We start from the raw sequence: 15,810 nt of genomic DNA, 5'->3' as shown, positions 1-15,810 counted from the left end.
CTGTTCACGTTAGAACAAGCTCGACAGGTTTTGAATGGCGCTGTATTGGTAATATTCTGTCAAAATCACGACCGGGGTACACCAGAAATGTCCTTTACCTTCTTACATCAAACCCGGGCGTGACATATAAATATAAAAATGAGATTTCAATATCTATATAACGTACTGATGCTTAACAAAGGACACAGATGGTGCAAGTGGTTTTTTATGTTACATTATTTGCTCGCATTAATCCAGGAAAATCAATTACTCGCAGCTATGTTACTTTAACACTAATGGAGTCTTTGATGGGCATTTAGAAGTTGCATGGGAGAACATGAATACATGACACGTTTTTTTATGGGTAGCAACTTCTTTTATTCTTTATAATATGGATAGCAACTCCCTCATATACATTGTATTATACATATCTTAATATTTTATTCTTTATATTCTATATAAAGGATGCAAGAAGTTGCTATCCATAACAAAAGTGTCGTGTATTTAACATTAATGCTCTATTATATAACATGCTAAACCTGAGCAGTTGTATGATCTGCAATTCCTCTAATATTTCACATAAATTTCACCCGTGAGGTTCAGTTTGAACTAATATTCACCAACCCATGTTTGTCGGGGGCGACTAATGGCTCACTGATTCATGCATGTTGTCGTATCCGAATTGAGTAGATCGATGGCAATCACTGGATTGTCCGTTCCAGGCTCGTTTAACTTATTTCAAGACCGTCGTCTAATGAATCTCATAGAGTTGGAATATTTCTGAGTGCGGCTGTAACAAAAAACAAAACAAAACAAAAAACAAAAAACAAATACATACATTGTACTTCAAAACGTCGACGCTGAGGATTGTATAATGTCACGGTCAGTGTATACACATCTCAGTCAATTTACAAATTCTTTGATTCACTCATTCGCACTGCAAATTGCCTGAAAATGACACTGATGTACTGTATATTGACTGATTTCACGACTAACATTATCACGAATGAGTAAATCTCTATTTGTTTCAGAAATATGGGTAGAAATATCCAGGGATCGGACAAATAAAACGAGAAAAAATTAATGTTAGAGAAAACAATACCATATTTTCGACAAAAAGACAAACTAATAATATTGATTTCATTTATTTTAAGCACAAATTGTTTCCCGAATTATGCGGTAGTGTTTTGTCTCTCAAGTTCAAAATTTTGCTCAAACACGTCGAAATTTAGACAATTTGAAGGTTTCTTTATGTTTTCATTTTTATTTTATGAGCGCTTATGTCGTATCAGAAACGAAAACCAATGATACCGGGATATGTGAAGCAACAGAAGAATCGCCCTACGTGGATCGTCTGCTAGCGAGCACTTGTCAAGAGAGTTATCTCCTCTTGTTTATTTATGGACCAATCAAATCAACAGAAATCCGTCAAGCCCGATCCGATTCAGCATGGTTACAGGACGCTATTCAAGTTCCAGGTGACGTTAAGAAGTTTCCCAGGAAAGATATTATCGGACAACATGGGTTCTCGGATATTACATTCACAATAGCATGAGGTAAGCGGCATTCAGGCTTAACATTTTCACTTATTTCGCTATTCTTCTTCTGAGTTTAAATGTATAAAGAGAAGACTGAGAACTTCAAACAGTGCCTCGGTGGACGGTTTTGATCCGGTGGAGTACTAAATGTAAGGACAGCACATACTGGGGTAGACACTCGTAGATTAGGAAGGAAATCTGCTCCTTGAAAATGACTTCTATTGACCATTTTCGAAGGCAAGGGTATATTGCTCCAAACAAGTGAGCCCAAAATTCCAAAATCAACAATTAGTTTAAGTTCTGTCAGAATATTCTGAACAATAAATTAAAAGAAATACAAACACAATTGTCGAGTCTCTTAAGTTACCAAGTCATATTACAAAGTACCACTTACCAAATCTGGTGATAAGACGTGTTGACTGTACATCTGGCTTAATTTTTTTTATAATCTATTTTATTCGTTTTATTCAAATTTAATTAGATCTAAATAGTGTATATTGTTAACATAAAACATGAATGATATTATCATATTTTCTTGTGTATAATGTACTCATTTTTAAACAAATATTACAGAGCTCCAGATAAGCTTTTGGTGTTGTGGGTATTTTACCCATGCATTTTAAAATCATTGGGTATCAGTAATTCTATCTGGGTATTCAAATTTCTGTTACCCACTAGTTTTTACACATGTGGGTATTTAAGTAAAATATTTAAAAACACTATTCATCTAGTCCCTGCAAACTGGTGTCGTGTTGGTTTGAGAGCTTTATAGGACTCAAAAATATCACGATACTTCCACAAGAAAGTGTGATGGCAAATGATCATGATGTGACTGTCATCGTGGAGTTTGGCAAGGTTGACGGAATGCCCGTTTATAATTTCAAAATAAGTTGCTGATTTGCTAATCAAATACGCAGGGTTACTTCACAATATTTTGATGATACGCACAAGTTTTATTTTTGTAGCGTATCTGTAATGTTCGTTGCGTATTTGATACGCTTGGGTTTTATTTTACAGCGTATTTCTGCATTTCTGATGCGTATTTTATGCAGATACGCAGCTTATCTTGAGCTCTGATATTACCGTTGTGTAGAGTGGAATATGCCTCATACATGCAGACAATACGTTTTGATTACTGTCCCCAAGGAAAGACAGTTTTATAATAACCGCTAGCATAAAACATGGAAAATAGCATGTCAACAAATTTGTATTAAAGCACACAAATTTGTCCTGTTATTACACTATCTGGTGTTCACTGTACATCTGGATTTATGTTTTTTATCTTTTTTATTGATTTCATTTAAATTTAATTCAGTATTGGTGATGTTAATTATTCTAACCCAGATCTTTACGGGTGTATTCATTATACCAGTTATGGCAGCAATTTCAGTTGAGAAGAAGAGAAGAAATATTAAAAATCCACTTAATGTCAGCATTAACGTCAGCAATAATTATTGATATTTGTTTTAGCAACTTTTAAGTCAGTATTACAAATACACATATTCATGTATATTCTTCTGTTTTACAGCTGACTGAATACCACCATGTCTCGAACAGGAAATAAAGGCAAGGCAACTCGGCCTCTTGGATCACTCCGACACAATATCTCGGCACCAGACAAAATACTACACATCCCTCGACTGACAAGCAAGATAGATGGGACGTATCAGGGTATCCAAGGCAACGCAATGTCTGTACCCCCGCCAACATCGCGGGAATCAACTCAGCGGGAAAGTTCTGGAGATGCAGACAAGGGGAAGAATTCTGCCCGATCTACTGGATCATCCAGTGTCAAGTCACAGGACCTTGTGGATAGAAAGGAACTGAAAGATGCTTTAGTAAGTTCTGAAACCAGTATAGATGTATCACAGTATGAAAGATGGGATACAGTTTGTGGCACTTCTTATTCAGACTCGATTATCCAGTGTATTATTTTCCACTAAGCTTTGTTATCAAATGACATCTTCAATGATTCGTCCATGATTCAAACAAGCAATGATATCACCAGTGACACTTCTTATTCAGACTCGATTATCCAGTGATTTATATCTCCATTTTATTGTGATAAATACCTCAGACAAATTCTACACTAAGCTTTGTTATCAAATGATACTAAATTCTTAATTAGACCTGATTATCCGGTGTATTTCTTTTATGATGTCCCGGTTGGGTAGCCTAATGGTTAAAGCGTTCGCTCATCACTCCGAAGACCTGGGTTTGAATCTGGACATGGGTACAATGTGTGATGCCCATTTCTGGTGTCCCCCGCCGTGATATTGCTGGAATATTGCTAAAAGCGGGGTAAAACCATACTCACTCACACAAAAATGCAGGTATGGGAAATATTGAATGGTTGTTGATTGAGTGGGCGAAGGTCGGTGGGTTTTTTTGACGGTAAGCAAGTGAGATGGAGATGTTGATGTCATTTTCAAAGCCAAACTATTATTGATGAATGGGTCCAGGGTATTGATCATTATTGAATGGAGAAGAGTATGAGACCTGTTTAGTGTTGTCATCATCATGTTAACAATGTACTGGTATGCTGAAATGCAATTACTTTAAAATCAAGCCTTTTTCTCCAAATTGATACTTTTCTCTATGAAGATCTGACAGATCCTCCATAAGAGCACAAGTTCGGTGAATCCCTAGCTAACTGAAGGGTGCATAGCCAATCAGATGTCAACTCTCTAAAATTGGCATGCCAGACACCTATGATCCTGGGTTTGAATGCTGGTTCGTCCTGATTAATTTATGTTTCTAGGTTTGTCAGCAGCATTCCCATGCTCCTGGGTTTCCCCGAAGTGGTAAACGTCTCTGACCAGCATCACATCAGGCTTTCCTGCCACTTTAAGCTGACACGCTCTGATATAACAGGAATACTGTTTTAAGCTGTGTTAAATCCAACACACTCTTTTTGGAGAGGGGTTTTGAATTGGACTAAATTTGAATTGCATTGTGTTCTGTTCAACAACAAACACAAACACTCCATATCAACCAACATAGTTTACAACTTGTTTTGAATTGTGTTATGTCGATGAAATTGTTGACACAACTTGTTTATGAAAAAGACACAAGAAAGAAAAATACCCAAATCATATCTATTTTGCTCTGTGTGAAATGTCTTGGTGTATTGTTAGGCAAGAGAGAAGGAACTAAAGCTGATGATTGCAGACCTAGAAAAAATCATTGAGGAGTTACGGGCCCTGCTGGCCTTGCGAGACCAGGAGATAGCTGATCTTCAGGACAAGATCCGGACACAGGTTAGACATTATCAGATGATATAGCATTGATTAGAAGGCTTATAAGGGTCTACTGGAGTCAAATGATTTTATAAGTTTTTGTTTTCCTTTAATCTATTTTTGTATTCAGCTAAAATTTACAATTTTAAATGCTTTGGCTGACAATGGTGTGTTTTCAAGTCCTAAGTGTATCAAGTGAGACTGAATATGCCCCCTTCTGGATCTGTTGCTGGACTTTTGCAAATAATACCTGCATCACTCATTATGAAAATAATGTGATAGGAAAGTTGCTGTGCAGAGTTGCATCCCTTTAGTGAGTCCAGGATCCTATGAATGTAGTTTCAAATCACAGATTTGTCCTGATTATGATCCTTGGTTTGACAGCACCATAGTCATGCTTTTCGGATTCTTCAAGGTGATAAATATCTGAGACTTTCATCATCTAGGGCTTAAATCCCACACAAAGCTGATGTACTGTCAAACAAATAAAATATTTTTCATGGCGACGCAAAACGCAACTCGCACACCAACTACACAGTATCAAGTAACACTGCGCATCACAGTAAAGTGAAACGCTCTCAGTCACTGTGATAACCGTTCAGTCATTCGAGTGAAAAACAATGAAGTTTGCACTCAAGTATATGAAAGTACTTGGGTGACTTCATTGAAAACTTTGAGCCACTTTGAAAATATTTGTTATTGCATAATTTGGGGAATAATTTCAGACATGTTACGGAACCCAGATGTTGATTTTGTAAAATGCTCTCTGATTTGACTATTGATATGTGCGGTAATCCTCTCATATTTTAGCACAGAAAAGATGACTTCAGATGGCAAGGATGGAAACTAGACTTTGATGTAGGATAGTGTACATTCTTTCCTCAGGAAAATGGTTTTCAATAAAACAAAGGGCTTACTTACTTACCTACTTATTTGCTTGTTCAGGGGGAAGAGCACAAGGCTATCCTGCAAAAAGAGAAAAGTAGACACGCAGACACTCAAGCATTACTGGAGGAGACTCGCTCAGAATTGGAGGATGCACAGGATCGGGTAGATGCAATACGCAGAGACATGTCCCTCAAACTCAGTGAACAGAAGACAGAGGTGAGGATGTGTCCCATGTGGCTGTACAATACTCGCTCATCTGTACCTTGTGGGATAATAATAATGATACTGCATATTAATATTTCACCATGTCCACTCCTTATTACCCTGGTCAATGGATCTGTTCACATTTTAATTTTTTCTCAGTTCCCTGGGAAGTGTTCAATGTGTGTAGCTGTCAGGCAGGTTTAGTCATGCATTTGGGAGAGTTGGCAGTGTGGCATTGGTGAAACACTTGCAGAAAGTCAAACATTTGACAACAGCATGGATAGTTGCTCATGCGCCCAGTCTCATTAAAATCAGACCTTAGTTCTCGCTACCGCTAAACAAAGATCTGAGGACATCCCAGTAGAGGTCACGTCAGAACGACCTTTCATCCGACCAATCAGAACGTCGCTTACCAGATCATGAAAGTGACAGTCGGAATGTGATTTCATGCATCCTCGAAAACTTTAACACGGGGTATTCCGAACGACAGTTATAGGTTTAACGACTGAATCCATACAATCTGGACCATCTATTAGCGATTCCAGAATGTTCTTTTGTTCAGGTTTCAAATTTTTGATCGAAAATTTGTCAAAATATGTTTCGAAGCGTTGTCGCCAATTTGAAAATAGTGCCATCAAGCACAAGAAAGCTGCCTTCTGATTGGTCATTCCATTGGTCCGTCAAAGTTCGCGCAAGGTCGGTCTGACGTGACCTGTAATGGAATGTCCTCAGATCTTTGTTTAGCGGTAGAGAGAACTAAGATCTGATTTTAATGAGATTGCTCATGCGCCCAACCACTAGTTTGCCTCGTCCAGACTTGGTTAGTTACTCATGTTATAGCTAGTATACTGTTGACTGCAGCCTGTCATTCACTCACTAACTGGTAACAAAACATTACTGTCATGGTCAATTTATTCCATTATGTGATCTATTGTAGTTGGAGAAAAAATATGCAGAGATGTTGACAGAGAAAGACAAAGAGATCTCGATACGTGATGTCAAACTCAACAGGCTTAAGCAACAGATGGCTGACACTCTGAAGGGAAACTCCTGGTAAGTGGAGTGGACAGGGAGGGGTAAATTGGGCATGGAAGGGTGATGTGGACAGGAAAGGGTCTTTCAGACAGGAGGGGTGTTGTCAGGAGGACTGGGAGATGTCAAATGGGAGGTGAGGGGTCCAGTGGTCAGGGATGGTCAGATGGAAAAGGAGGGGTCAGGAGGACAGCAAGATGTCAGCTGGAAGGGGAGGGGTCAGGAGAACAGGGAGATTGAAGGGGAGCTTGTAAGAAGGAAGGGGAGGGGTCAGGAGGACAGGGAAGGATCAGATGGAAGGGGAGGGGTCAAGTGGACAGGGAAGGATCAGATGGAAGGGGAGGTGTCAGGTGTACAGGGAGATTGTCAGAAGGAAGGGGAGGGGTCAGGAGGACAGGAAAGGATCAGATGGAAGCGGAGGGGTCAAGTGGACAGGGAAGGATCAGATGGAAGGGGAGGTGTCAGGTGTACAGGGAGATTGTCAAAAGGAAGGGGAGGGGTCAGGAGGACAGGAAAGGATCAGATGGAAGCGGAGGAGTCAAGTGGACAGGGAAGGATCAGATGGAAGGGGAGGTGTCAGGTGTACAGGGAGATTGTCAGAAGGAAGGGGAGTGGTCAGGAGGACAGGGAAGGATCAGATGGAAGGGGAGGTGTCAGGTGTACAGGGAGATTGTCAGAAGGAAGGGGAGGGGTCAGGAGGACAGGGAAGGATCAGATGAAAGGGGAGGTTTCAAGTGGACAGGGAAAGATCAGATAGAAGGGGAGATGTCAGATGGAAGGGGAGGTGTCAAGTGGACAGGGAAGGATCAGATGGAAGGGGAGGTGTCAGGTGTACAGGAGATTGTCAGAAGGAAGGGGAGGGGTCAGGAGGACAGGGAAGGATCAGTAGAAGGGGAGGGGTCAGGAGGACAGGGACGAATGAGATGGAAGGGGAGGTGTCAGGTGGACAGGGGGATTGTCAGAAGGAATGGCAGGGGTCAGGAGGACAGGGAAGGATCAGATAGAAGGGGAGGGGTCAGGTGTGCAGGGGGATTGTCAGAAGGAAGGGGAGGGGTCAGGAGGACAGGGAAGGATCAGATGGAAGGGGAGGGGTCAGGAGGTCAGGGACGAATGAGATGGAAGGGGAGGTGTCAGACGGACAGGGAGATTGTCAGAAGGACAGGGTGATGTCAAGTGGGCAGGGAGGGTTCAGGGAGACTTTCAAGGAGTTAGAGTTGTCATTTGACAGCAGAAGGGACTTTTGACACAAACAATTCGTAGTCTACCATTATCCTGATTACATGGTAACAAATTCCCTATCACCATGGTTACATTGAATCTTGCTGTAGGGAACGGCAACAACAGCTGGAGGAGCTGACCAAGGAACTAGCGCGTATTCAGGACGAGGCCGACCTCCTGAGGATGAAACTCAAGGCTTATGCCAAGAACAAGGCGGTACAGTGATTACCCAGTTGTAAAATGAATGGAAGCATTTTGTGCAATCTGATTTGTTGATAGTTGTTGTTGGGATTTCTAACCCCCAATCTTCTGGACTGGGAATATTTTTCTTGATAAGCATCTTTTACTTCTCAACCTCAGATTTAGAAACATGGTAACAGCTTGGTGAAAAGAGTACCACATTCATCATATACTTATTTTCATCAGTATTGATCAAAAGCAATTTTGATTTAGCAGATTCTTCCCTGCATTATGATGACCGCCTCCATGGTCTAATGGTAGAGCGTCCGCCCTGCCGCGCATACAAAAAGACGTTAAAAGATTGTACTTGTTGTTACCCTGTCTGGCGCTCGGCATTAAGGGGCAACAGCAAGGACTGGTTCGCTCGGAGTCAGTATACTGTGTCTGAGTGGGGTATTCATGATAACCTGCTGCATGGTATCCCTGTGGCTTAGTAGCACTATAAATTGGCATCAGTCCGGACCAGTACAAGGAGCCACGCACTCGTGCATGCACGTTGCTATATAAGTGCAAAAAGCTTGGGTGCGACGTTAAACCCAATGTCACCTCACCTCACCTTCCCTGCATTATGCCAACCAGTCATGTTAAATAGTCACGGAAGCATATGATGTCATCCATTATAGCATTTGGTGGGGACATCAGTTTTGCATGGTGATAAACATTTTAGATTTGCCGTTATGAGTTATGAGTATTTGAAGCAAAGATGTGGGGTTTAACATTGCATTCAGGATTATTGCACTTATATAGCAATGTGTGTGTCTGTGCAGGGGGAGGGGCGGTCGGGTAGCCTAGTGGTTAAAGCGTTCGCTCGTCATGCCGAAGACCCGTGTTCGACATGGGTAAAATGTGTGAAGCCCATTTCTGGTGTCCCCCGCCGTGATATTGCTGGAATATTGCTAAAAAGTGGCGTAAAACCATACTCACTCACTCACTCACTGTGCAGGGGGATACTCTATTCTCTAGATCATGGAGGCAGTATAGGCCAGGAAATTTTATTTGCAACAGATTGTGTATGCTCCTACAGGGTTTAACCTTGACTTACAAAAGTAGGGGTCCAGGAGACCCCCAATAATTAATGTTAAGGGTCCTTGCAGGCAATATGAGGGTCCTGAAGTAGTTTAGTGAAATGGTAGTGTAATGTATGTTTAGATAATTACTCTAGAGCCTGGAATGAATGGAAGATCATGTGGACAGTGGTCATAATTGATGGATGAAATGATAGACATTCGTAACTGTTCTTTATTCATTCTACGTCCAATCTTAACATTTGAGCATACTGGACGTACATTTGTGTGTTGCATAAAACCCTGCTCCCAACTTCTACCTCCTGGCATGTAACACTTAACACTTTATGTACAGCTTAATCCCTCTGTGTTTTCATATCTCTGAATTTAACTTGAAACTAGGTTTCAAAATCAGAGCAAATTGGTTGAAACCTGTATTAAAAATCACTTGATCAAACCATCGTGACTTGATACCTTCAGCGATATATTGTATGAGAACTGTTAGTCTTTGATGCAAGTTTGTGATTCAGTGAATGTTTTTTCATGCCAGTCAGCGCTAAAATTGAAATATCATGTTTTGTGACATGCAGTTATCTCCCCTTGTAACTTCTACTACTTTCAGCCTAGTCACCAACAGTCCTCTGCAGAATAGGTTACCCAGTACTACTGCTATTCTTACTGCTACTGGTGCTATAGTGGCTTTACTGCTGCTACAATTTACTATAACTGCTGCTAATACTGCTGCTGCATCTTACTACTACTACTACTACTACTTCCACTATTATTATTATTATTTTTATTATTATTATTATTATACTGCAGCTATCCAGGTACTTATTTTATTTTCATTATTGCTGCTACTATTCCTGCAACTGTTAATATCTATTACCATGACTGCTTCTCTTCTCTTCTGCTTCTGCTTCTGCTTCTGCTCCAACAATGGATGCTGTCATTACAATTCATCAATCCCTTCACGGTAGTCTGCAGTGTGTTGTCTCCCCTTGCAGGGTAGCTGCTCTAACTGCCCCGACATGATGGCCAAGCTGGACCGTGCCCACCTGATGGTGAAGGACAGAGATCACACTGTGAAGGAGCTGAAGGCTGTGTGCAGCAAGATGGAGAAACAGCTGACTCAGCAGGACCAGCTCCTCAAGTCCTGGGCAGACAGCAAGGGCTATAAGGTGCCACCTCCAAAATGACCCACACTGAACTAGTGATTATCAACAGGGACTCATTGCCAGGGTTTGCTGCATGGCTGACAGCATGGAGATATCTTTTGCCTGTCAGCTTGACCAACTCTGCACCAAAGGGTATTACTCACATTGAGATATCATAAAAACATAATATGGACATATTAAGACATGATATTTCTTTCAGAAAGAAAGTGACTTTTATTGAGACAGCTAAGAGGTTCAATATTTCTGTCTGTTGTCTAAATAGATGAACAGAGGAATGCAGAGATTACGTTTTCTGACATTGGTGCATCTCAGATACGTTTAGCAATGGACAATCTTTGATGTCGTTCATTATGCAGATCGCATGCTATATTCTAGCAAGACGTGCCAGCAAAACATGATACATAGATTTGAAAACGAACATGCTCATTCAAGTGAAAATCCTTTGCTTCCCAGATTCATCAGATGAAAAATATTTCTGCCATTGTTGACTCTTGACATTGACAGCTCACCACAGCCAATACATGTAGGTCACATCTACTCATACTACATACCTCCAGGACAGCACAGGGAAGACTTGCCTCCAAGCATGGGACCCATGTGCAGCTCTGTTACACAGACTTTACATACATTGGTTCAGTTTGTTTTATGTTTTCAAGGATATTTTTCTGTCTGCTTGATTCATCTACTCACTGATAGTGAAAACTATTTGTTGATGAATATTTGTTGAGTAAATCAGTTGAGCATTACATTATAGCACAATCATAATTATGTTTCATATTATGTTGGAAGTGAAGTTGAAGGTAATTCTGAGTAAAGTAACATAACCGAGATAAGTGGTTTTGATTTTGTTTGAATCCCAGAATTTATCACATCTATGTTGTATGTAGCTCATTAAATTGCAATTGTTGTATTAATATGTATGCAGTTTGAACTGCAGACTCAACTTATTTGTCGATATCATTTTACATGCCAGTATTTTCTTTGTGCCACATGGTGAAAGAACATTTCATTGTAAACCACATATTTATATGAAGAATGGCTAATACAGCCAACCTCTCCGCCACATCCGTTGAAAACTGTGAAAGATTTTTCATCCAAACTTGGTTCATTTATTACAATGGGCTGAAGTGGTGCCTATTGCTATTGTGGTGGTCGGGGGAATTATTCTGTTATAATATTTTATTGAGATAATTTAACAACTGTTTTTTTTCTGTAAAATATGTTCATTTCAGAGACTAGATGTTAGTCTACCCTCCTCTTTCTCCCCATAAACATTCTTTGCCCCTGTATCCTACCCCTCCCTTTTCTCCACCCATCCCATATTTTATCTGAGAATCTGCAAATGAGGACAAGTCTGGTTCTGGAAACTGGTGTTGGAAATCACAGAAACCACATTATCATGTATCTTCCCTCTAGTCTACAATCTACACAATGTCATGTAGCTAAAGCATGGGATCAGTATTCATGTGATGTATTCAGTGTGTGCCTGTTTGTGAATGTCTTTAGCATAAGTGACACAATACATTACCGGGGTAGTTAATGAAGGTACTTTTTGAAAAGACAGTCTTTGTAAACCAGGCACTGAGGCATCGTGAGGCTGTTTTCACACATCACATATCATCAAATGTTTACATCAACATTGATGCATGCAGGAGTGAATTAAATGACTCAGAACTTCAAACATTCCTCATGCCAAAACAGTTTGATGTGTTTTCTTTGTCATTGACAAAATGTTATTGATTGTTGTATATACCACCATACGTTATACAATTCATTGCAAACCAGTGGTATACTTCCTGTTGTACTTTGTTATAGTTATTTTTGTAAATGTAGTTTCGTTGCTATATTTTTATTGGCCTGGCAAACCTGGAGTAGTAAATAACAGAAACACAAACACCTGGAATATAATCAAGCACTGCTAACTACAGCTTTCGATATTAAATAGGTGGCTCTTAGTCTGGTAGGCATATGATCTTTGAAGTAAGCTGTGATATTATAATAATAATAATTTGTACAGCACTCAAATGTCGTGAAGTGCTCATTGGCACTTTGAAATATACTAGGGTCATGATTAGCAATTGGATATGCATAGCAGGTGGGTTGTGCGGATTTGAAGGCTGGTATTTAATGCTGAGGTTCTGATAGAAAGAGGAAGGTTGTTCCAAGGCATAGATCTGCTGTTGTCCTGATAGAAAGAGGAAGGTTGTTCCAAGGCATAGATCTGCTGTTGTGCTGATAGAAAGAGCAAGGTTGTTCCAAGGCATAGATCTGCTGTTGTGCTGATAGAAATATCTGGATCCTGGATTGTTGCAATTTTGACAATGTTGTCCTCAGGCTCTCAATAGTTCCCATAGTAACCATAGTCACTATAGTACCAGTAAGTTGTAAAAACAGTACTAAATAGTTATGTTTTAATCATGTCTTCTTGATTTATCATATGGTAATACATTTAATATATAACATAAGTAATAATGTTGCATTAATGGCTATTCATTCAGTCACAGTTACCATGCAGAGTTGTCTCCTAAGGAGCTCCAGGATCTGCTGATGTCGGTTGAAATCCCAGATCTGTGTCACTATGGGTTTTTTTCTCCCATATTAAGTTGACGCACATTGGTTCTGACTGCTTTCCTGTATTCAGAGTATCTAACATTTTCAAAGCTATCTTTTTCATCTTAATGTCCTTATAAAGAAAGGAGAGAGTCATTGTGTATTCTAGTGCACTTGTTCTTATCTGGTATAACATAAGTTCATCATTCCCAATAGAGGTGTATAGGGAACTCACTTCCATTGTCAACAGTTTGGCATAAAAGAATAACAAATAATAACAAACTACTTAAAACATTTCAACCTCAATTATTGATAAAACTTTTATGTATAAGAAAACATCCAAATTTAAGTTGCAGTATGCTAATATTTTCATGCACTTTTGACAGCAGTAGAAACTAAGAGTTTTAGCCAACTAGTCCTTATAATGGTAACATAGCAAAACCCTGAAAAAGGACAAATTTCTACTTGTCCTTAGGATACCTTGACTATTGGGCAGTTTGGCAAGGACTATAGGACTAGTGCCAGTTTCTAACACTGCTTTAATATTTCCCTAAGTTCTAACATGCAGTGACATTTAGTTGATGACATCACTCAAAACACAATGCACTGACATCATTGTTTAGAACATTGTGGTCCTACTCGCATTCCATCTTCCCGAGGCAAGAAAGTTAGCTGACTATAAAAGTCAAGTTTCCACCCTTGCCGAACTAGGCTGGTATTATGAAGTTAGATTATGGCTGGACTAATGAGTCCATGCATAGTCCAATCAAAATCGTGCAATGAAAACAAAATCTGGTTCGTAAACTGAAATGCAGATTTCGGTTGATTGCAGGGTTTGCAAAGCATGTGCACCGCCAACTTGTAATAGCCACTGGTGGCGCTTTGATCGAGCCCAGGAATTCCAGCCTAGTTCGGCAAGGGTGGAAACTGGACTTTTAAAATCAGTTAACCTTCTTGCCTCAGGAAGGTGCTCGCATTCACCCTAAAATTGATCTAAAATTCAATGTAGGAGCTCGGAGAAAAATAAAATTAATTTTCAACTTACACATTAGTATGTTTATTTGTTGTTTAATGCCGCACTCAACAATATTCAAGCTATATCACGGCAGTCTGTAAAAAACAGTCTGGACCAGACAATCCAGTGATTGACATCATGAGCATCGATCTACGCAATTCAACATTACTACTGCGAATGAAAAACAAACTCGTAGGTCCATCACAGAAGTATGATTGTGAGATGATACAGAAAGATGAGATTGTTTTTTCTCTCTTTAGAATAAACTTTTTAATACATATTAATCACCATTTCTTACAAATAGTAGTGTTAGAATTTATTCATTTCACTTATTTGTAAAATAGTGTACAACAAATAAAATTGAGTCATGTTATTTATATTTTCAGGAATTTTTGTCAGCTGGTCTTGTAAACCTACGACAAAATAACATAAGGCCTAAAAAGGTATTTTTACAAGTAAAATGATGAACAACACACTTTGTATGGAGACCAATGCATCCTTTACAGACTGCCAAGCACTGACATAAGCAGGCACTGTATCCAGATATAACTGAATACTGCAGAGGTTGTGTATGCTATATACTGCAGAGGTTGTGTATGCTATATACTGCAGGACTACATGAGCTAACGCTACTGGTGTCTTTAATTGGAAAATTTAGTATCGATTTATTGACTCAAAAGTATCACAATATATTGACTAATAAGTTTCATTATTCTGCATGTGCATAAATAAACATTACAAACATAGACCTACAAGTTAATTCTAAATATAAACCAAAATATTGCCTTCTTGTTGTCCATTTCAACAATGGTAATCATGAAGGTGAAAGTTTTCATGGCAGTGAATGATTAGTTTTTTATATCTATACATATATGAGGGCACGGGTTGCCCAGTCGTCTAAGGCGCCGCGATTTGCTGTGCAGAGTTGCGTCCCTTGGGCATGCCAGAAACCTATGCTCATGAGTCCGAATCCCGTTTCACCCCGATTATGTTTCTAGGTTTGTCTGCACCATACTCGTGCTCGTGGGTTTCTCCGAAGTGGTAAACGTCCGAGACCTGCATCACTTCGGGCTTTCCTCCCACATTAAGCTGATCACCACGATATAACTGAAATACTGTTAAAAGCTGCATGAAACCAAACTCACTCACTATTCATAAATTTGTATGGATACAGTATTAACATAATACCGAAAAAAATTGATATGATATACAATGACACTGTTACCTATGTTGTACTGTCATCATTCTGTGTAATGTACTGAAGTTGGTTCCACAAATTTGTGATGTTGTCAATTTTCCATTGCTTGCTTTTTATTTTATGGCCATCATAAACAATAGATTTTCATCCTCATATCACCACCCCATACCATTTTATTGTCCCCAAGTAGCGAAAGTCTTGACTCTTGACATGTTGTCTTTAGTCATTGGATGAAAATATTCAAATATGGTGTACACATAATTATGTCTTGATTATTTTGCTAACAAAAATAAATGCCTTAAAATTAAATAAAAAGGCTGCTACTACCGGTATATGTTGTGTTTCACTGAAAAGACACAGGCAGTAATTGGAAATTGAAAACATCACAACCACTAGCCAGTAATTGAACTGCTGTCCATCCGTCCATCCTAACAATTGGTACGTGGGTGTGCCTAACTGTGATAAATGTTGATCTTGTGTTCCTTAATCAGGAATTAACATGGTAAAGGATTGAACATATTTTAAGA

At 39.4% G+C, this 15,810-nt stretch overlaps 1 protein-coding gene across 1 annotated transcript; it reads left to right on the top strand.

Annotated features, from left to right (window-relative positions):
- The first annotated feature begins 1,411 nt into the window (after positions 1-1,411).
- Positions 1,412-13,840, top strand: LOC124135222 (autophagy-related protein 23-like). The gene is made up of 7 exons (XM_046500482.2): positions 1,412-1,535; positions 3,046-3,355; positions 4,655-4,777; positions 5,702-5,860; positions 6,786-6,901; positions 8,209-8,314; positions 10,350-13,840. Exons 2-7 carry the CDS (start codon positions 3,062-3,064, stop codon positions 10,539-10,541), a joined length of 990 nt encoding a protein of 329 aa, XP_046356438.2. The 5' UTR covers positions 1,412-1,535; positions 3,046-3,061; the 3' UTR covers positions 10,542-13,840.
- Positions 13,841-15,810: the final 1,970 nt, after the last annotated feature.

Source organism: Haliotis rufescens, unplaced genomic scaffold, assembly GCF_023055435.1.
Source record: "Haliotis rufescens isolate VD_foot unplaced genomic scaffold, xgHalRufe1.0.p SCAF_15, whole genome shotgun sequence".
In the NCBI taxonomy this organism is placed as follows: domain Eukaryota; kingdom Metazoa; phylum Mollusca; class Gastropoda; order Lepetellida; family Haliotidae; genus Haliotis; species Haliotis rufescens.
The sequence above is the reverse complement of the archived record's forward strand: the minus strand, read 5'-3'. Positions and strand labels throughout refer to the sequence as shown.